Source organism: Staurois parvus, unplaced genomic scaffold (assembly GCF_062004578.1).
Source record: "Staurois parvus isolate SC_StPar_1 unplaced genomic scaffold, SC_StPar_1.0 ptg001349l, whole genome shotgun sequence".
NCBI lineage: Eukaryota > Metazoa > Chordata > Amphibia > Anura > Ranidae > Staurois > Staurois parvus.
The window spans coordinates 2,866,769-2,889,650 of record NW_028319145.1 but is presented as its reverse complement, the minus strand read 5'-3'; the positions used below and the strand labels follow the sequence as shown (position 1 = coordinate 2,889,650).

Below are 22,882 nucleotides of genomic sequence, written 5' to 3'. Positions count from 1 at the left end.
GCGGCGGGCGGGCCGTTCCCCGGTCCGGGGCCTCTGTCAGAGAATGGCCGCGGCAACCTGCGGCTCTCCCGGTGTGCCGGGCCCCGGGGAGCTGAGCCAGCGGAGGAAGAAAGGCAGCGACTCCCGGAGGAGGCAGGCGGCGCTCTTCTTCCTCAATAACATCTCCCTGGACGGGAGGCCGCTGTGTCCGCCTCAGTCATGGGAGAACCCCGAGCCGTCCCCCCGGATACCGCCCACCAACGGGCCCCGTATCGTCCTGTCCCGGGACAACGGACTACCCGACACCCCCGCCCCCTCCACCGGGAGGATAGTGCCGTCCCTCAGCCTACCGACCAGCGGGACCGCCGGGGAGAAGAGCAGGTGAGATATACTACACCCCCCCCTTCATATATACACCCCCCCCTTTCATATATACACCCCCCCTTCATATATACACCCCCCGCCTTCATATATACACCCCCCCTTTCATATATACACCCCCCCTTCATATATACACCCTCCACCTTCATATATACACCCCCCTTTCATATATACACCCCCCTTCTCCCCCGCCTTCATATATACACCCCCCTTCATATATACACCCCCCTTTCATATATACACCCCCCCTTCTCCCCCGCCTTCATATATACACCCCCCCTTCTCCCCCACCTTCATATATACACCCCCCCTTCTCCCCCCTTCTCATATACACCCCCCCTTCTCCCCCGCCTTCATATATACACCCCCCCTTCTCCCCCCTTCTCATATACACCCCCCCTTTCATATATACACCCCCCTTCTCCCCCGCCTTCATATATACACCCCCCTTCTCCCCCGCCTTCATATATACACCCCCCTTCTCCCCCGCCTTCATATATACTCCCTCCCCCCCTTCTCCCCCGCCTTTATATATACCCCCCCTTCTCCCCCGCCTTTATATATACACCCCCCTTCTCCCCCGCCTTCATATATACACCCCCCTTCTCCCCCGCCTTCATATATACACCCCCCTTCTCCCCCGCCTTCATATATACACCCCCCCTTCTCCCCCGCCTTCATATATACACCCGCCTTCATATATACACCCCCCTTCATATATACACCCCCCTTCATATATACTCCCCCCCTTCATATATACTCCCCCCCTTCATATATATATCTCATATATTAGTTTCACCTTTTAAGTTGCTGCACTGAAATAAATGAACTTTTGCACCATATTCTAATTTTTTGAGTTTCACCTGTATACCGCCCCCCCCCTCCCTTATTTTACTGGTGTGTGAGGTCAGTGCCATCCATGGTCAGTGTGCAGACCCCATCTGTATACATTGTCCATACAGTATGTCATCATACCCTCCCCCTGTGTGGAGGATCGAATCTCAGCCCGTTCAGCTGGGACCACCGAGATCATCATCAGTCCATCTATGGTGGATCCATCAATTGACTTCGATACAACCAACCTGATTACTGCCAATGGCTACATCCACTAGAAGTAATCGTGTCCTGCCGGCTGAGGAAGTATTATACCCCCAATATATTGTTCCTTCATATTATACCTCCAATATATTGTTCCTTCATATTATACCCCCCAATATATTGTTCCTTCATATTATACCCCCCAATATATTGTTCCTTCATATTATACCCCCCAATATATTGTTCCTTCATATTATACCCCCCAATATATTGTTCCTTCATATTATACCCCCCAATATATTGTTCCTTCATATTATACCCCCCCTGTATATTGTTCCTTCATATTATACCCCCCCGTATATTGTTCCTTCATATTATACCCCCCCTGTATATTGTTCCTTCATATTATACCCCCCCTGTATATTGTTCCTTCATATTATACCCCCCAATATATTGTTCCTTCATATTATACCCCCCAATATATTGTTCCTTCATATTATACCCCCCTGTATATTGTTCCTTCATATTATACCCCCCCTGTTTATTGTTCCTTCATATTATACCCCCCCTGTATATTGTTCCTTCATATTATACCCCCCTGTATATTGTTCCTTCATATTATACCCCCCCTGTATATTGTTCCTTCATATTATACCCCCCTGTATATTGTTCCTTCATATTATACCCCCCCTGTATATTGTTCCTTCATATTATACCCCCCAATATATTCCTTCATACTATACCCCCCCTGTATATTGTTCCTTCATATTATACCCCCAATATATTCCTTCATATTATACCCCCAATATATTGTTCCTTCATATTATACCCCCCCTGTATATTGTTCCTTCATACTATACCCCCCCCTGTATATTGTTCCTTCATATTATACCCCCCTGTATATTGTTCCTTCATATTCTACCCCCCTGTATATTGTTCCTTCATATTATACCCCCCCTGTATATTGTTCCTTCATATTATACCCCCCCTGTATATTGTTCCTTCATATTATACCCCCCCTGTATATTGTTCCTTCATATTATACCCCCCCTGTATATTGTTCCTTCATATTATACCCCCCCTGTATATTGTTCCTTCATATTATACCCCCCCTGTATATAGTTCCTTCATATTATACCCCCCCTGTATATAGTTCCTTCATATTATACCCCCCCTGTATATTGTTCCTTCATATTATACCCCCCCTGTATATTGTTCCTTCATATTATACCCCCCCTGTATATTGTTCCTTCATATTATACCCCCCCGTATATTGTTCCTTCATATTATACCCCCCCTGTATATTGTTCCTTCATATTATACCCCCCCTGTATATTGTTCCTTCATATTATACCCCCCTGTATATTGTTCCTTCATATTATACCCCCCCTGTATATTGTTCCTTCATATTATACCCCCCCGTATATTGTTCCTTCATATTATACCCCCCCTGTATATTGTTCCTTCATATTATACCCCCCCTGTATATTGTTCCTTCATATTATACCCCCCGTATATTGTTCCTTCAGATTATACCCCCCCCCCGTATATCGTTCCTTCAGATTATACCCCCCCCCCCGTATATTGTTCCTTCAGATTATACCCCCCCCCCGTATATTGTTCCTTCAGATTATACCCCCCCCGTATATTGTTCCTTCAGATTATACCCCCCCCGTATATTGTTCCTTCAGATTATACCCCCCCCCGTATATTGTTCCTTCAGATTATACCCCCCCCCCGTATATTGTTCCTTCAGATTATACCCCCCCGTATATTGTTCCTTCAGATTATACCCCCCCCCCCGTATATTGTTCCTTCAGATTATACCCCCCCCGTATATTGTTCCTTCAGATTATACCCCCCCCCCCGTATATTGTTCCTTCAGATTATACCCCCCCCCCCCGTATATTGTTCCTTCAGATTATACCCCCCCCCGTATATTGTTCCTTCAGATTATACCCCCCCCCCCGTATATTGTTCCTTCAGATTATACCCCCCCCCCGTATATTGTTCCTTCAGATTATACCCCCCCCCCCCGTATATTGTTCCTTCAGATTATACCCCCCCCTCCTCGTATATTGTTCCTTCAGATTATACCCCCCCCCCGTATATTGTTCCTTCAGATTATACCCCCCCCCCGTATATTGTTCCTTCAGATTATACCCCCCTCCCCGTATATTGTTCCTTCAGATTATACCCCCCAATATATTCCTTCATATTATACCCCCCTGTATATTGTTCCTTCATATTATACCCCCCCCATATTGTTCCTTCGTATTATACCCCCCCCATATTGTTCCTTCGTATTATACCCCCCCCCCATATTGTTCCTTCATATTACACCCCCTCTCCCCCCGCTGTGTATTGTACCTTCATATTACACCCCCGTATATTGTTCCTATAGCACAGTTTTGTGTGTGAAGTGAGCTTTGTTTTTTATTTGCTTTCCTCCATCTAAGATCTAGCACCACATTCTACAGATCATGTAATGACTGAGCAGGTAGAAAGCTTTGCTCTGCTACAACCAAAATTAAAAATGTGCACAATAGTCCAGAAAGAACCAGTGAGGGGGGGTCGTTGATTTCAGACGTGTTGGAACTCCTCTGTGATTGCAGACAGACCTGTCAGGAGTCAGATTCGTTTACAAAGGGTTCTTCAGAGACATCGCTTTCACAATCCGTCCTGTTTACCTTCAGCCCATTGGAGAGTGTTAGGAATTCACCTGAATGAAGTCCCTGCATGTAACTGCAGCTGGATCAGCGCCGGTCTGGTCAGATCTCATTACAGGAAGCGCTTAGTATAGACCTGAAATGTTCATAGACAGCTGGTGTTCCTGTTCTGAGGTCCGGCCACCCTCGGTCATGATTGTGCTGTTAAAGTACAACTAAATTCAACACTTTCTTTTGTATTTAAATTGCGTACAGGAGTGTTATAACCTCTGTCGGGTTTTATTTGTCATCTGTGTCTCTTTGGTGAACTTCCTTTGCGGTCGTCAAAGCAAGAATAAGTATTGGAAAATTTCCCATCTATGCCTGTTCTGGGGACACACCAAAATTTGGGATTTATTTTGTTTTACGTTCAGTGTTCACCAATAAACAGGACAAATAGGGTGAATCTTCGTCACGGGGGCATAGACAGCAAAAGAAACCAAGAAGGAATCTAATCCCTCTCCATTCTACCCAAAACTAAAAAAAAAAGGTTTGTCTATACTTTATCAACCGCACATTAAGTTCTCACGCACACGGGACGTTTTTACAGCGGCTGTTTTTGGCTTTTGCCATTTTTTTCTACAGCCAGTAAACCCCCCCGGCGTGTTCTCCTACGTGTCCATCCCCGGCGTGTTCTCCTACGTGTCCATCCCCGGCGTGTTCTCCTACGTGTCCATCCCCGGCGTGTTCTCCTACGTGTCCATCCCCGGCGTGTTCTCCTACGTGTCCATCCCCGGCGTGTTCTCCTACGTGTCCATCCCCGGCGTGTTCTCCTACGTGTCCATCCCCGGCGTGTTCTCCTACGTGTCCATCCCCGGCGTGTTCTCCTACGTGTCCATCCCCGGCGTGTTCTCCTACGTGTCCATCCCCGGCGTGTTCTCCTACGTGTCCATCCCCGGCGTGTTCTCCTACGTGTCCATCCCCGGCGTGTTCTCCTACGTGTCCATCGACTGTAATCAATGTTATTTGGCTGGAAAAAAACCCCAGAACTGGTTGGTTTCTAGAGGAGTTTTTTAGCTGTAACAATGCTCTAATGCTGAAAAACGCAGTAAATCGTGGCAATCCAGTATTTTTGGACTTGTATTTGTATTTCTTGGTAAAAAACGCAAACGCGCTAGACGCTAATACAAAAACGCAGAAAAACTTTACATGACTTTACAAAACTAACGTTACCAGCATTATTAAAACGCCCCGTGTGCCTGGAGCCTGAGCATTTTTTTATCTCCTAGAAGCTATTCTCAGCATATCTCTTCTGCTCCTAGATGCTAAATCCTGTTCTCCTCTGTGTCCATGCACACTACTCTTAGGTTATTATCATTTTTTGATCTTCAGCGTCTAGGAGCAGAATAAAACTGTTTTTGTAGAGTTTGTTTGGAGTGCTTAACGCTGCTAAATGCTACTAAAACGCTCCGAACAGTTTTTTTTCTAGCTTTTTATTTTTTCCTTTATATGTACTGTAAAAATGCTAATATAACTCTTAAAACGCTTCTGAATGCTACTAAAACACGCTTTTACCAGCGTTTTTTATCCAGTGTTTTCACCGCGTTTTTTGAGCATAAAAAAAAACACTGTGCACAGAGCCTTAAAATGGAGTTCTTGCCACCTACCAAAAAAAAAAATTAAAACCAGCAGCTACAAATACTGTATCTGCTGACTTTCAACAGAAGGACTTTCCTGTCCAGGCATCCAGCGATGTCCTCACCCCGAGCCCATTCTTCAATTGGCTGTCAGGTGCTGGCGCTGCCATCTTGACTATGGGAAACCAGCAGTGAAGCCTTGTGGCTTTATTGCCAGTTTCCTACTGTGCATACGTGAAGCGCACTGCGCTCTGTGAATGGGCTGCAGTCCTCTGGGACCTTGGAAGTGTCCCAGAGGGCTGCGGGGAGTGCCGAACTTCTGTTTCATTTTGCCGTGGCGAACTGAGCTAGAAGTGGGAGCAGATACCCGCTCCCCTCCCAAAAGGTGCCAGATGTGGCAGCGGAGGGGGGAGGAGATGGAAAAGCAGAGCTTCGACTTTTGGGTGGAATTCCGCTTTAAGGTCTGTAGGCATGAGGCCTCGATGGTATAGTTTGTAAATCTATGTGAATCAATATTCATGCTTTTTGAATTGCTTCGTGCTGTGAAGTGACTGTAACTTACTGCTCGTCGATGTCTGTGGTCTCATCCACATGTGGTCTGTAGGTGCAGCTCTGCCTCTGTTCTGTAGATAAATGGGCTTCTAAGTAACCGTGACCGCCTCAATTCCTAATCACATCGGGTAATGCTGTCTCTCAGGCATGGCTATCGGTGTGCACAGGGGCGTATTAATCTCTAGAGGTGAATGTAGGATGTTATGGTCCATTAAACCTTGTTTAACTGCAGAGAAGGCAGAGTCGATGGCCGCATGAAAGCGGAATTAAATCATGGTGAGGATGGCCAGGATTCACCATCATGCACACATTATGACACGCTTACTTCTGGCTGTGCTCTCCAGTGGCCTGAGGTCTGAGCTCCCTTCATCCACTCTGTCCCTACTGCTGACATATTATTCTACTCTCTCCAGGTCCAGCGTCTTATTGCTTTGCCCATTGGGCAGGCCCGGATGGTATAACTGCTGTGCTTACACCCTGGAATTTATCATCAATTTAACTGTTTCCCAAAACCATTACATTCAAGTCATGTCAGGAAAGATAAATGTCACAGTTTCTTGTACACTCAGCTGAACTGTCATGCTACCAAATGGTTGTAGTCTTAACTCAGGGGTGTCCAGAGAGTTTAGCATGTGGCCCGTGCCCACCTGGAGGGACATCAGGGATGCCGTGCAAGCACAGCGGCCAACACAGACAAGCCTGGCCCATGCATGTGTGTGGGGATGCTGTGAAAACACAGCAGCCACGGCGGCCAACACAGACAAGCCCGGCCCATGCATGTCTGTAGGGATGCTGGGGATGCCGTGCAAACACAGCAGCCATGGTGGCCAACACAGACAAGCCCGGCCCATGCATGTCTGTAGGGACGCTGGGGATGCCATGCAAACACAGCAGCCATGGTGGCCAACACAGACAAGCCCGGTCCATGCATGTCTGTGGGGATGCCGTGAAAACGCCGCAGCCATGGCAGCCAACACAGACAAGCCCGGTCCATGCATGTCTGTGGGGATGCCGTGAAAACGCCGCAGCCATGGCAGCCAACACAGACAAGCCCGGTCCATGCATGTCTGTAGGGACGCTGGGGATGCCGTGCAAACACCGCAGCCATGGCGGAAAACACAGACAAGCCCGGCCCATGCAAGTCCATAGGGATGCTCGGGATGCCGTGAAAACACAGCAGCCATGGCAGCCAACACAGACTAGTTCATAGAAATACATGGGTGTCCTGTTTTGTTTTTCTCATCTGTAAACGGACACACGGAACACCCATGTGAAAAGGGCCTTAATGTTGCCTTCAGTTTAGATCACAGCTGGGCTGAGGATGTTTACAATGGCTGCAGTGTATGAAGCCTTCCCATATGACATCTGACAAGCTGGGGCCCTGTGGGTGAATGTGTTTTCAGGCATGGCAGCCCCCCTTGTCAGTGACTACCGCCCAGTCATTGAGCCCCCATGCCACTGAGACTTTTATGGAAAGTTTGGAGAAGTCCCGGAATGACCCGAGCCGGTAATAAGTGTTTATAACCGGCCAGACAGGACCCGGGGGGGGGGGGGGGATTGGGTGACAGGGCATTTGTGTTCTGCAGCCGGGGAGGATGAGTGTAGTTTATACCTAAAACATTGGCGCTCGGTTCAGAGAAGACATTCCTGTTTTCATGCGGCACAACCCTGAACTCTGCCAGTCATCTGTGGTCGGGACAGTTGGTGCTACATTTAGCCCTGCTGCTTGCACTGGCTGCTACGGGGTCACCCGGCACTGAAGGGGTTACATACTGGGAGTATTTGTAGGGGAATTTGCCATGCCTGCTATGTCCTCTGTTCACTGAGTAAACGTTGTCACCTTCCCATTCTTTGTAGAACTTTCTGTCCTTGTAGTTTAATTTTGTTGGCTTGGCGTTCTTGTCTGCACCAGCTCCATGTAAAGCCGGGGATTTATTTTGGGTGGAATGTAGTTGGGGGGAGGGGTTGCTTTTTCTGGTCATTCTGTACAGAGAGAGCTGGAAGAACCTAAATTAAGAGACACATGGAGGCGTACATTACTGATGTCACCTTCTGAAAATGCTGTTTGCCTGGCTGTTGCGTTGATCTTCTTTCTGTGTTGTTTAGGTCTCTGGCCCAGAACAAGAATGCATGTGACATAAATGATCTACATGACTGTTCAGCAGCCCAGTGCCAAGGAAACTAGTATTTTCAGGAGATCAAAAATGGCAGCTTTCACACGCTCTCTGTAAATTCACAGTGATATTAACATTTTTTTTGTTTTAAATAACGAACATGTTATACTTACCTGCTCTGTGTAGTAGTTTTGCACAGAGCAACCCCAGTCCTTCTCTTCTCAGGTCTCCTGCCAGTGCTCCAGGCCCCTCCCTCCTGCCTAGTGCTCCTATAACAAGCAGCTTGCTACAGGGGCACCTGAGCAGGCTCGCTCCCGAGCTGCTGCCCTGTGTGTCCATTCACCAATGCTTTTTTTTTTTTTTTTTTACCACTTCTTCTGTACTGGGTACTTTCACCCCCTTCCTGACCAGGCCAATTTTCATCTTTCAGTGCTGTTGCACTTTGACAGTTGTGTGGTCATGCAACACTGTACCTATATGAAATTTTTATCATTTTTTGTTCACACATATAGAGCTTTCTTTTCGTGGTATTTAATCACCACTGGGTATTTTCTGTTATTAAATTTTGCAGATAAGTAATTTTTCTTCTGCACAGATGTGAGCTGGTGAGGCGTCTCTGAGGGGGCGCTGGTGAGACGTCTCTGAGGGGGCGCTGGTGAGGCGTCTCTGAGGGGGCGCTGGTGAGGCGTCTCTGAGGGGGCGCTGGTGAGGCGTCTCTGAGGGGGCGCTGGTGAGGCGTCTCTGAGGGGGCGCTGGTGAGGCGTCTCTGAGGGGGCGCTGGTGAGGCGTCTCTGAGGGGGCGCTGGTGAGGCGTCTCTGAGGGGGCGCTGGTGAGGCGTCTCTGAGGGGGCGCCGGTGAGGCGGCTCTGATTATCTGTGTATATGCCTCCTGCCACACTTGCTGGTTACCGGCTCTGTTCTCCTCACGCTGTGACAACACGTGAAGAAAGCACTGCCAATAACCAGCACGTGTGTTTACATTGTGAACAGCTGTGATTGGACACGGCTGATTACATGATAAAGGGCCGCTGTGATTGGCCCTTTACTGTAATCTGTGATCAGCTGTGTCCAAACAATACATTGATCGCAGAGCGCTCTGGATGTGCTCCCCTGGGGGCCGCGCGGGGTGTGTGGTCCATGGACACCTTCCTGGAACAACGGAGCTGCGCTGTAGCCGTCATTCAGCTAAAGTGCAGTAGTGAAGTGGAGTAGAGAATTCTAGAACCCCTGTCAGTGTTTTATTGTTTGTTTCCTGACCTCACTGTACATACATCCTTCCCTGGCTCTTCTTCCTGCTATACAGCTCAGCTCTATTATTGAATGAGCGAACGTCTCTTCCATTTAAACTGCACCTCATCATTCTGAACATAATAGGAATGTCACTTGTGATCAGTTCATGAAGTAAAGCCGTAATGAATTTCTACCAGGAGTGCTTCCATTTGCCAGGAATTGCTAATAAATGTCGTGTTTTATAAAGCTCGAGTGAATGTGCAATTAAATTGAATTTAAACGTTCGATAAATTTTAAGCATCTCGCTCATTATATCGTCATCGTTCTGGTTGTTCAGTAAACAAGCAAGAGAAAGTGAACAGACTTCTGGACCCGATTATAAAGTGATCTTAATGGTGTCACATAAAGAATCTCATTTTTGAGGAGGAACCACAAATTTGTGACCTCACCAGGGTCACCGCTGATTTTTATTTTTTTTAGGTGTCTGTGCTGCCTGTTGTAGGAAACACATATTGGCTGTCCAAGGAATACGGATTCGTTTTTGCAAACCAAAAATCATTGCCCCTTTAAAAACCTTGAAATGTGTTCAGTTACTGTCTGTGATTTACTACATCAGCTTCTATCCACAAGAATTCATCTGCTTTTGGATAAGGGGGAGGGACAGGTGCGGAGCATGTTCAAAATTGTATATACCTTTACCAGCTCTAACCACTCGTCCTCCTGAGAATCCCCCCCCCCCCCTCCTGACCACGCCATTTTTTGTGATACAGCGCTGCGTTATTTTAACTGACAATTGCGCAGTCATGCAACGCCACACTCAAATGAAATGTATGTCCTTTTTTTCCCACAAATAGAGCTTTCTTTCGGTGGTATTTGATCACCTCTGTGGTTTTAAATTTTTTTTTTACAGTATAAACAAAAGAACCTATTTTTTTTTAAAAAAAAAAACAATATTTTGACTGTTTGCTATAAAACATATCAAATTTAATCATAAATTTAGGCCCTACTGTATTCTGCTCTGTGTCTTTGCTAAAAAAAAAAAATCCCAATATGTGTAAATAATTTGGTTTACGTGAAAGTTATATAGCATCTACAAATGGCGGGATATATACTGGGCTTTTTATATACTAGTGATGGCGGGACTGCGGAGGGCATTCTGACACTAGATGGGAACTGAATAACTGCCACTGTAATCCCCAGTAAAACTAATACAATGATCAGTGCTAATAAAAAGCACTGACACTGTACTAATGGCACTGGGCAGGAAGGGGTTAACATCTGGGCCCATCAAAGGGTTAACTGTGTGCTGTGTTTTACTAGGGAGGCATGCTGTGCAGAGCGATACGAAACAGCATGTTTATTCTGACAAAAGAGAGACCTGTGTTGTTTACATGCCCCCCCCCCCCCCCGACCCTGCTGCCCTGTAGCAGTACTTCCACTATAGGGCAGAGTTAACGTGACTAATTATAAGGTCTTCCTGACTGCCTCTTCCTGACACGCTACTGTAGTATTACATAGAGTGAACATGATGTGAGGCCCATTGGCAATGAAAGGGGCTGCAGCTGAGGCCCTAATACCTCCTGAAGTGGTTAAAAAAGTAGAAGTTTTTGTTTTATTTTACCTTAATACATTCTCTGCATTAAGGTAAAAACCTTCTGTTTTCAGCTATCCCCCCCCATCCCCCTCTTATACTCCTCTGAGCCTGATCTCATGAGAGCAGCGGCACTCTGCACTCTCTCTCCCCCCTCACTGGCCCAGTGGGAGCCATTGGCTCATGCCACTGTCCATCACAGCTTGTGAGGTAAGAGCAGAGGGCATGGCTGAGCCTTGTGTGTCAGTAGACACACACAGCATGGCTTGAGATCAAGCCTGCATGAGTGCCTCCATAGCAAGCGGTGTGGGGACTCTCAGAAGTGGGGAGGAGCCTGAAGTGCTGGCAGGAGACCCCAGAAGGAGAGGATTGGGGCTGCTCTGTGCAAACATGTTTGAAAGAAAAATCCCTTTACAATATCTTGTAGTTGACCACCACTCTTTAAGGTTTTGTTCTGGGAACACACAATTTTGTTTTTAAAGGTGTTTATTTTGCATTTATAAAACACAAAGAATAACAGAAAAAAGAGACAAATGATAACAGGAACCCAAAACTAAAACCTAAAGAGCAAGGATACACAGAAAGGGATCAAAAACAATTAACAAATTATTACCAGGCCATGAGCCCTTTACAGAGAACAGGAAGAGTTGCAAAACAAAAAAACAACATAACAGATCAACAATCAAAAACAGTCAAACACACTCACCAGATACAAACATCCACACCATCAACTCCCCATATGCACCAGAAGAGATCACTAACACTTTAATTCCACCACTCAGAACCCTGAGACAGTGGTTGTGATAAGAGAGTATCCCCCCCCACAAAGAGTCCGCCACATCCAGCCAAGGATGCCAGATTTTTGTTCTGAGAACACAAATTGCTGAGCCACGTGAATGCTAGGTATTTCCAGCTCCATGTATGATCCCTAGAAATGGATGCTCTGGAGTGGCTCTTTAAAAATATAGATTTTAGATGTAAACTCCAATCAAAAAAAATCTTTTACAAGTTGTAACATGTTGATGTCATTTCAGAAGTAATTTTTGCTGTTTTCAAATCTCTTTTTTTTCTATAAAATAATCTCTGGTGATCCTGCCTTAAATGTCCTTGTACAGGCACTTCTGCGACGGAGCAACAGCGCTCTGTCCCCGTCCCCCCCCGCACGACGGAGCGACGGCGCTCTGTCCCCCCCCCCCGCACGACGGAGCGACGGCGCTGTCCCCCCCCCCCCGCACGACGGAGCGACGGCGCTCTGTCCTCCCCGCGCGACGGAGCGACGGCGCTCTGTCCCCCTCGCGTGATGGAGCGACGGCACTCTTTCCCCGTCTCCCATTTGTTTTCCTGTGTTGTCACCCCATCACATGGATTTGAGGTAAAAACTACAAGTGACGCTTTCACACATTGCATATTCATGGTCCATTATTGTCACCATCAGGAAATCCGCCTTAGATTTGCCGCACAGACTTCACTGGAGAACATGTAGATAGGAAGTGGCTGTGAAAAGGCTGCTGGAGACCAACGGCACTAATATGCAATAAAATAGGAAGAAAATGGATTTTATTTACAAAAACAGACATTTTTGATACAATTTACTTGAACCCTTTCTGATCCCTTTGGAATAAATAGAGTGTGAACTGTAGACAAGCTCAGGCAGGCGCAGACACACTGAGAAATGTTGTAGAATGTTGTTGGTTGATCCGCAGTGTCACCCCAATGATTCTCCCTCTTGCAGGATACGTCATCTGTCTCAGCGCTGCTCCCTAGAGATTCTAGATGATATAACAGAATTTACACCAGTGCCAAGGTATTACTCCGGACACAGGAATGCCCTCTACTAACCACACCAGCTTTATCTATATTCTCCAGGCATACTAACATTTTCCTTCTAGTCGCATCTTATGCTGCCTTTCTTTATAAACAATGTTCACTTTCTATGGCTTTTGCTTGGAGTAAAACTACTATATTCTTTATTAATCTTTATTGCAAATGTAAGTTCAACTTTATAGCTCAAGAGTTGCAAAGGGACGTAGAATGCCCACAGAGACGTGATTGAAGAACAAGCCGAAACTGGAACACCACATTGCCGAAAACATTTCACTTTTAATTGGCTACTTATTTCCAATCTCTCTCCTGCAGTTCTGCTTTTAATGTAGAACTAAAGACAAAACATATATTTCTTTTCATTTTGGATAGAGTAAGAGGAGGATTATGACCCCTTTCTGTGTGTTTTTTTTTTTTTTAGTATACATTTCCCATTTGGGAGATGTTCCTTCACTCACTGGTGTCCCGAGGCAGGTGCGGGGGTTGCGCGCCGCACCAGGTGACACCGCACGGGGTGACAATGGACCCGCTCCACGAAAAGGTAAGTTGTAAAGCAAGCTGACGATTCCCACAGGATGGATCTGATCTGTGGATTGGGGAGCATAATGGATCGGAGTCCAATCCATTATGTTCAATCTGCAGATCTGTTCCATCCTGCCAGAATCGTCGGAGGGGGTGACACCCAGTGTTAACACACTGGGTGACACCAACCCAAGGGACGCCCCTGCCTTCACTTCCTGTCCCATAGCCAAGAACATTGATGGAATCCCAGGTTGTCACTAGCACTAGTGTCCCCATTGCAAGGTTTCCCCTTTTATTTCTGTTCTGATGACAGCCCAAACTGTGGGGATTTTGTTTCACTCTCATACATGACAGGTTGAGAGGGTGAATCTCCCTACTGAGGGCACAGACAGCAGTAAAAACCTCTGGGGTGTTCTAATCCCTCTCCACTCTATCCAAAACTAAACAAACGTTTTGCCTTTAGTTGTACTTTAATTTCCTGCATTTACAATCCGTGGATCCAGTGGCCTGTTTTCTTTGTATTATTTGGGCCGTATGTAAAGATCACTCATGGCAACCAGCAATGTCTGCAAATGTTGGGGTCAGACACGAATCAGAAACAATAAAAAGGGGAGATAGTTATAAAGGTGAACTTGCATTTTAAAGAGTCAGTCCACAAAACATCTGTAATTCAGTTATGGGTAAGTTTCGGTGAGTTGAATCACCCAATGGCTTATTGTATTTGTCAGCAAGGCGATCTCATGTCTGCCCCACCCACCGCATTATGGAGCCCATAGGATACCTAAAAAGTGGGTGGGGCCTGGCAGGGATTTGTCAAAAGTTAAATTCGTCAACAAAGTAGCTGATTTGGGCTGTCTGACTCTTTAAATGATTCTGTGAAATGTATCTGTCAGATTCAATCCTAACCAGGCATGGCTGCAATGGAACAGTGTTAATCGTCTATTATGCGTTTGAAGTCCCAGAAGGACATTCCACCTTCTCCTTCACTTGATCCTCTCACTGCTGCTCATTCTCCCAGCTTCCCTGGACACTTTGTTTTTCCTTTTTTTTTTTTTTTTTTAAGGTGTCCTTGTTTATTTTTCTTTTTTCTTTACAGGTCCAAACATGTTCCAGAATCTCCAAGAAACTTGAGGAAAACCCACTTCATTAAAAGCATGAGGCAGTATGACACCCGGGGCAGCAGGTATGAATCTTGCATCTGGACCCTGTCCTCCGTGATTTATTATACAGGATTTATTTATTATTATTATACAGGATTTATATATTATTATTATACAGGATTTATATACTATTATTATACAGGATTTATATATTATTATTATACAGGATTTATATATTATTATTATTATTATACAGGATTTATTTATTATTATTATACAGGATTTATATATTATTATTATACAGGATTTATATATTATTATTATTATACAGGATTTATTTATTATTATACAGGATTTATATATTATTATTATTATTATTATTATACAGGATTTATATATTATTATTATTATTATACAGGATTTATTTATTATTATTATACAGGATTTATATATTATTATTATTATACAGGATTTATATATTATTATTATTATTATACAGGATTTATTTATTATTATTATACAGGATTTATATACTATTATTATACAGGATTTACAGTATATATTATTATTATACAGGATTTATATATTATTATTATACAGGATTTATATATTATTATTATACAGGATTTATATATTATTATTATACAGGATTTATATATTATTATTATACAGGATTTATATATTATTATTATTATTATTATTATACAGGATTTATTTATTATTATTATGCAGGATTTATATATTATTATTATGCAGGATTTATATATTATTATTATACAGGATTTATATATTATTATTATTATTATTATTCAGGATTTATATATTATTATACAGGATTTATATATTATTATTATACAGGATTTATATATTATTATTATACAGGATTTATATATTATTATTATTATTATACAGAATTTATATATTATTATTATACAGGATTTATATATTATTATTATTATACAGGATTTATATATTATTATTATTATACAGGATTTATATATTATTATTATTATACAGGATTTATATATTATTATAATACAGGATTTATATATTATTATTATTATTATACAGGATTTATATATTATTATTATTATACAGAATTTATATATTATTATACAGGATTTATATATTATTATTATTATACAGGATTTATATATTATTATAATACAGGATTTATATATTATTATAATACAGGATTTATATATTATTATTATTATTATTATACAGGATTTATATAGCGCCAACAGTTTGCTCAGCACTTTACAATATAATGGGAGACAATACAGCAACAATACAGTTCAATACAAGAGGGATAGGAGGGCCCTGATCCTAGGAGCTTACAATCTAAGGGATGGCAATGTAATACATGGTACACGGGCGGACTGACCATTTGGGCACTCGGGCACTGCGCGGCGTCAGTAGGGGGCCCCATGAGATGCCCCTGGTACCTTTTCATAGGCTTTTTTGGGTGTGGCTTGAGTGTGGGCAAGGACACAGGGGCCACATGATCCCCAATTGCCCAGGGGCCCCATGTGTTGTCAGTCCGCCCCTGATGGTACATCAGTGTTCTACTACAGGAATAACAGGTGTGTAGTGCATAGTACATCATTGGTCCTCTACTTCAAGAAGATTAGGCAAGACAAGGCTGGAATGTGAAGCCCTGCCTAGGAAATGATCTGATCTACTTTCCTCAGCAAGATGTCTTCTAAAGACAAAATCCCGTTTGGACAGGGTGCCCAGGTCTCTTCCCCAGCCTGGCATCCATTGTGAAGATCTTTCAAAATATGAGAATTACTGAGCTGCCTGTTTTTTGTATTGGACAGGGTTTTTCTGTCCAAACCCAAAGTGACTTGAACCCTGACAACAGAATGTTTGTTTTTGTTCTGGAGTGAAACTGGGCAAGCGGAATGGTCTCGAGAGGCTGCCATCAGACCTAGGACTCTCATGTAAAAGCAGAGCTCCTGGATTGGGGGGTTCAAAACTGAGTTGGAGTGTCTGAAATCTCTTCTGTGGAATGAAAACTGTAGCCTGAGCTGTGTCCAGGACTAGACCCAGTTACTACAAATGATGAGTTGGTTCTAGCAACAATTTGTCAAGTTTCAAGATCCATCCAAATGGCTGTAACATCTAGACTATTTTTTGCATTGTCTGATGGAGCTTGAGCCGGCTGTTCCCTCAGCAGGAGGTCATTGAAGTACGCCATGTGGATGCAGCAACGGTGCAGTAGGATTATTTTTTGGGGCTAGCACGTTGGTGAATACCTGAGGCGTAATCGAGAGATTGAAGGGCAGGGCCCCAAAACAAAGTGTAGGTATCTCTGAAACACTGGAATCATGAAGATATGTAGGTTAGCATTGTAGATGTCCACAGAAGCCAGGAAATCTCCCTGATAAAGAGAGGCAATGACAGATTTGGTATGCAGAATTTTTGCACCTGAATATATACATTAAGAGCTATTGAGATTGAGAATGGTGAATACTCCATTTGGGCTTAGGAACAGTGAACAGATTGGAAACCTGAAACCGTTCTGCCACAGGAACTGGGGCAATGACACTTTGACCAAGAAGACTCCAGGTGCCTCAGTGGGGATCTGCTAATCTGTGTCATGACACCGGTAGATTGGCAGTGAAAAAACCAGGAGGGGGCAGTGAGCAAAACTCCCAGCTTCTAGCCCTGGGATACCATCTCCTGCACTGAAGTGTCTGAGATAAACACTGTCTAAGTGTCTTCAATGGTTAACAAGCTTGGGGGTCCTGAAGTGAAGGTCGAGGGAGTGGAGAAACAAAAGGGGCGTCAAAGAGTTAACAGACCTTGTAGTCTGTTCATTGGGCTCCTTCCACTATGGAAGATGGTGAAATTGACACCAGTAACTTCCTTGGTAATGTTGTCAAGAGCTGATCCAAAGAGACGCTGTCCCTTGAAGGCAATGCAGTTCAAATGCTTTTCACACAAAGGTTCTGCAGTCAGGCACTTCAGCCAGAGTTCCCAAAGCCTAAGCACTGACATGACTAAAATGAGACGGGAGGCTTTCAGCAAGCCATCACAGCTGAAGTGTAATGCTACAGATCGTCTGATCTGAGGGATGATCTGCACCAGCGGTAACATCTCTTTTAAGGGATTGTGACTAGTAAGACCTGGATTGACAATGTAAGGTCACAACCAGAACTGGATGAAGAACAGGACTCACCAAAGAGAACAAACCTAGAAAGGGCTTCTAGCAGCTTATTGGTTGGGTCTTTGAAGTCAGGCGTGTCCTCTGCTGAAATAGCAAGGGCCTTGTTAAGGTGAAATCTGCTGGATCCATAGTGGGAATAGACAATTTCTGTACAAATTCATTAAAGTGGTAGCAAATTTTTTTTTTTTTTTTAATTTTTACCTACAGATAAACATTATAGTAAGCCTTACCTGTAGGTAGATTTACATTGGCTCTAGAAGATGACGTCATTGTGCATGCACTGCTCTGCATTGAAGGAACACGGAGAGTGCCCTGAATACACAGAGTGCAGTGCATGCATAGGGTTGACATTATGGCCTGGCCTATCAAATGACCTGGAAGAAAGACAGACAGATGAAGGAAATTGAGGAGGCTCTGCAGACTGGTATATACCCTTTCAAGCAGACTATGCAATAAATAGGGATATTTAGTTCACACATATTGCAATACATGCCCAAGCTGGCCAACTGTGTCAAAGTCATCCCTCTATGGCCAGTCCTACTCTGCTCTGCCTACGCAAATGCTACTGTGTACACAATGCTAACATAGGGGAAAAGACACAATGGGGAGAGCTACAAGGTTCAGGTCTGGCTACTGACCCAACAATACAACAAACGAGATCCCTGTGCTTAGATGAAGGAGGCGCTGGCAGAGGTGACAGCACAGTGCTGGGGGGGGGCTCTGTTTTAAAGGTAAGTATCATAGTATGCGATTATTTGGTGCAAATTAGCACGTGGCATAATGCTGCAGGGGGCACATTTAGAGAAAAAAAAAAGTAACATTTACTACCATTTTAACCAAATGTATACAAGACCAAATAAGTGAGGAGCAAACAGCTTATCAGGCAGCGGAAGGTTAAAGACCCTCAGTGTAGGAGACAGACAAAATGCCATTGTTAAATGTTTTGTTTTTTTCCCCAATCCTTGTTGGTTTCCAGTGAAGACCGTTAGATGGATCCCAGACAGTTGAAGAGCACAGTAACCATTGAGGTGTTTATATCTTGTATCCGGCACTATCAGGAATGTGTGTACTGCAGCCAGTATACGTTGCCTTTCTTCTCTTCTCCCATGGTGTGTGTGGTGGTTGTGTATTAAACAGACATTATCCAGAGACTAAGATTATTTCTTTGTTTTATCCTCAGGATAGTTTTGATCTGTGCAAAGCGATCGTTGTGTGCAGCCTTCTCTGTCCTTCCATATGGAGAGAGCCTGCGGATTAGGTGAGTCTTCTTCCAGTTCTGGGTCTTCTTATCTGTGGAAAGTGATGGTAGTGAAACGTTCAGTAACAGGAGTTTGTATTGACCCGTGCCATATAACCCTATAACATAGGCTTTGGCCATACACATTAAATGGGGCTTTAAATAGGACCTGAACATTAAAGCCTACATTTAGTTCTGAATAAGAATTCAAAATTCACAGAAGGGACAATACTTCTACATCCTGGTAATTGAGCCATTATTAACCACTTCCTGTCCGGACACTTTCACCCCCTTCCTGTCCAGGCCAATTTTCAGCTTTCAGAGCTATAACACTTTGAATGACAATTGCGCGGTCATGCAACACTGTACCCATATGAATTTTTTACCATTTTTTGAGACAGATAAAGCTTTATTTTGGTGGTATTTATTCACTGCTGGGATTTTTATTTTTTTTGCTATGTAAATGAAAAAGTCCAAAAATTTTGAAATAAAGTGTGTTTTTTTAATAAAATTTTGCAAATAAATAATATTTCATCATAAATCTTGGCCAAAATTTATTCCGTTATTTTTTTAGTAAAAAAAAAAAATCCAAATTAGTTTATAACCAAAAATTATAATTTTTACATTTTATTTTTACATTTTTTTTATTATATTATTATTTTTTTTTTTTTTTAACATACTGTCACCCTAGCAGTACAGTGTCACCATGGTGACACTGTACTACTTGTGGGGGGTGATGATTTTTCTTTTTTTTTACACTGATTGCTTTTACACCCATATAGGATGTAAAAGCAATCATTTCTCCTTCTTTCTGGCTGCATTCTTGCACTCATTGAGAAATACTGAGTGAGCTGTGATTGGTCACAGCTTGTCACATGGTACAAGCCTGTTGTGAATAGCCCTGTACCATGTGACCTCTGTGATCATTCACAGATTTCACACATAGTAAGCAATGATGTCACAAGTGACATCTTGCTTACTACTTTGCATGTGATCACTGATTGGCCAATCAGCGATCACATGATCGGGACCTCGTACCGAAGTCCTGTCCGACGATCGGTGTTTCACTGTGTCCGGAGGACACAGCGGGCACCGGATCGCGGTGCTGCACGCTCCCAGGGAGCACGCACAGCTAGAAAAGGCGGGTGCCATTTATGAACGGCAACCCGCCCCTGGACTGCCACCACCCTGCCGTTTATAAACAGCAGGCGGACGGCAAGTGGTTAAAATAAGAAGTCTTCTGCATTCCAGTCCCCCAGGATCTGTGGGGGTTAATTTTCATCACCCAGACCTGCATCAATGAAAATTGATCAGTGAATGGAGGGGCTGGACCTTTCATTCACCCGCCAATCCTCCATTCTGGGAGTGCTTTTTATTGATGAGTACCTGTAATAACTTCTGTAGCACTGTAAGAATATGGCTGTGAGGTAATTTTTAACTAAAAGACCAGCCAGCAGCACAAGGGACACTTTGCATTGAATGTACAGTGCCTTGAAAAAGTATTCATACCCCTTGAAATTTTCCACATTTTGTCATGTTACAATCAAAAACGTCAATGTATTTTTATTGGGATTTTATATGACAGACCAACACAAAGTGGCACATAATTGTGGAGTGGAAGGAAAATTATAAATGGTTTTCAAAACTAACAAATCTGTGAAAAGTGTGGCGTGCATTTGTATTCAGCCCCCCTACTCTGATTCCCTGAACTACAATCTAGTGGAACCAATTGCCTTCAGAAGTCACCTAATTAGTAAATAGTCCACCTGTGTGTCATGTAAGCTCAGTATAAATACAGCCGTTCTGTGCAGCCCTCAGAGGTTTGTTAGAGAACATTAGTGAACAAACAGCATCATGAAGGCCAAGGAACACACCAGACAGGTCAGGGATAATGTTGTGGAGAACATTTAAAGCAGGGTTAGGTTATTAAAAAAAATATCCCAAGCCTTGAACATCTTACAGAGCACTGTTGAATCCATCAGTGTGCAGAGATGTACGAAACGCATCGAATGAGAACTGTTTGGGTTGGAGAACCTCCTGCTCTCATTTCACAGAGCTTTGGAAGGAAGTGGTTACTGTAGTCAGTGGGGAGATCATTCCTTTCCATATATGAGGAGTAAAGGATATGGTAGAATGAGCTGGTCTTTTACATGGGCTGTAACTTTACACTCTGAATGGATTTGTTTTCCTAGAACTAAAAATAAAAAACGTCGCGTCCATTTTGTTACTGATCAAGATAACAATCACCTCCCTATGCTGTGAAATATAATTGGCACCTTTCTTATATTATAGTGGTTGTAAAGCCTTACATATACCCAGCAAAGTAACTGGCTTCAGGGGATCAGAGATGAAACGGATCCTCCTACATAAGTTGTACCTGTTTATCTATAGCAGTCTGTCCCCTACATCCATTCAAAGTGCTGATTTTAAACAGGATCTGGGCTCTGAAAAGCAGGGGGCGGGGAGCTGACGTTACATCAGTGAGGAGAGCTCTTAATTGGAGGGAAGAGACACACCCCCCTTCACGCAGGAACAGAGCTGAGGCTTTTGTTTGCAGGCTGTGCCCTCACGTCACCATTTTTCTCTTGGTGTCGGGAAAACTAAGAAGTGATTCAGAGGAAGGAGGCAGCAGACAGAAATATTTGGCACTGTGGATTGAGACAAGCACACACTATAGAGCGATGTGTTTTGTTCATATTTCATGTCTGAGGTTTACAACCACTTTAACCCTTCCATAGTGGGATGTGGTTTTCTGACCGACACTTACACAGCTCCACCACCATCACAGACCCTCCGAAGAACTGCAGTCTATTAGTTATTCCTCTGTGCCAGGTTAGCTGTGTCCTGAGCATGAACCGGATCCACGAGGCAGAATGCTGCTTAACATTCAGATTACGACCTTGACATTTTGGTGAGGATTGTGACCAATAATGAAGACGCAGTCATTGTGTATTATGCAGCGCGCATAATTTGTGGAAGAGCAGGAAGGAAAGGGACGTTTGTGGTGGGGAGACGGCATTGTCCTGTATAACAGAGTCATTGTCCATTAGAACATAAGAAGTATTTTAGCATCACATGAAAGACGGAGAGAATCTGTTTGGCGTTTCTGTGAATGGATGTGATGGGTTGATCTATACAAGGCTGGCTCAGTGTAGATTTTTCTGCATTATTGGTCAGGGTGAGAAAATCTTTTTTCACCTCCAAGTTCATGTGTGGTAAAAGGCCGCTCTGAAGCTGGCACCATATTGGGCTGCCCACCTGTGTGGTGTGAGACTCTTAACCTGAGACTTGGATTTTTGTTACACAGTGAGCTGCGAGTGGAGGGGACAAAGCAGCGGCACCCATCCGGAGGAGCCTCGTCTTACACAGACCCCACATTTGGGATGGAAGGTGTGGAGCTCGGGGCTGAAGGAGAGGTAAGAGATTAGTTTGCCTTGTGGAATGAAGAAAATGTTCACTCGGAATTATTGTAATCCCCAAATTCGAGCAAAAAGCTATTTAGCATCAGATTAGTCTGCCAGGACCCTTTTCAAATCCTCCGTGCTGCGGCTACCTCATATATTTACAGACCTGAGCAATCAATGACTGGACTTGCTTCAGAGGTCTTGTAGTCCATGCACCATAGAGAAAAGAAAAACGTACAAATGACATCTTTTTTTTTTTTTTGGAGATGTTCTGTTTGTTACTAGAAACACATTTTGCTTGGCTTCATAAAGGATATCTTATCGCCATTAGTTGCAAATAATGATTTATTCTGCTGCAGTGCACTTATAGTCACCGAAGATCACAAACTGCTAGAAGCTGGCAACAGGTGCAGAGTAGAGAGTTGCATGTCTGCCGACCTGGACTGAGAACAG

The 22,882-nt window shown here is 43.8% G+C and overlaps 1 protein-coding gene and 1 long non-coding RNA gene across 5 annotated transcripts in view; one reads left to right on the top strand and one right to left on the bottom strand.

Moving 5' to 3' along the window:
* The window catches only part of CABLES2 (Cdk5 and Abl enzyme substrate 2), a 58,429-nt gene continuing 35,547 nt past the window's right edge, over positions 1–22,882 (top strand). For 2 of the 3 annotated variants that reach the window (XM_089661532.1, XM_089661531.1), the window contains exons 1-5: positions 1–360; positions 12,903–12,974; positions 14,610–14,696; positions 18,969–19,046; positions 22,333–22,441. In XM_089661532.1, the coding sequence (XP_089517658.1) occupies positions 44–360; positions 12,903–12,974; positions 14,610–14,696; positions 18,969–19,046; positions 22,333–22,441 (663 nt within the window). In that variant the 5' untranslated portion in view covers positions 1–43. The remainder of the gene's footprint in view (positions 361–12,902; positions 12,975–14,609; positions 14,697–18,968; positions 19,047–22,332; positions 22,442–22,882) is intronic. The other variant, XM_089661533.1, reaches the window with a different exon arrangement.
* Positions 18,586–22,882, bottom strand: part of LOC149436722 (uncharacterized) — a 58,791-nt gene continuing 54,494 nt past the window's right edge. For both annotated transcript variants that reach the window (XR_016308270.1, XR_016308271.1), the window contains one exon: positions 18,586–19,078. This is a non-coding gene — a long non-coding RNA (uncharacterized LOC149436722). The remainder of the gene's footprint in view (positions 19,079–22,882) is intronic.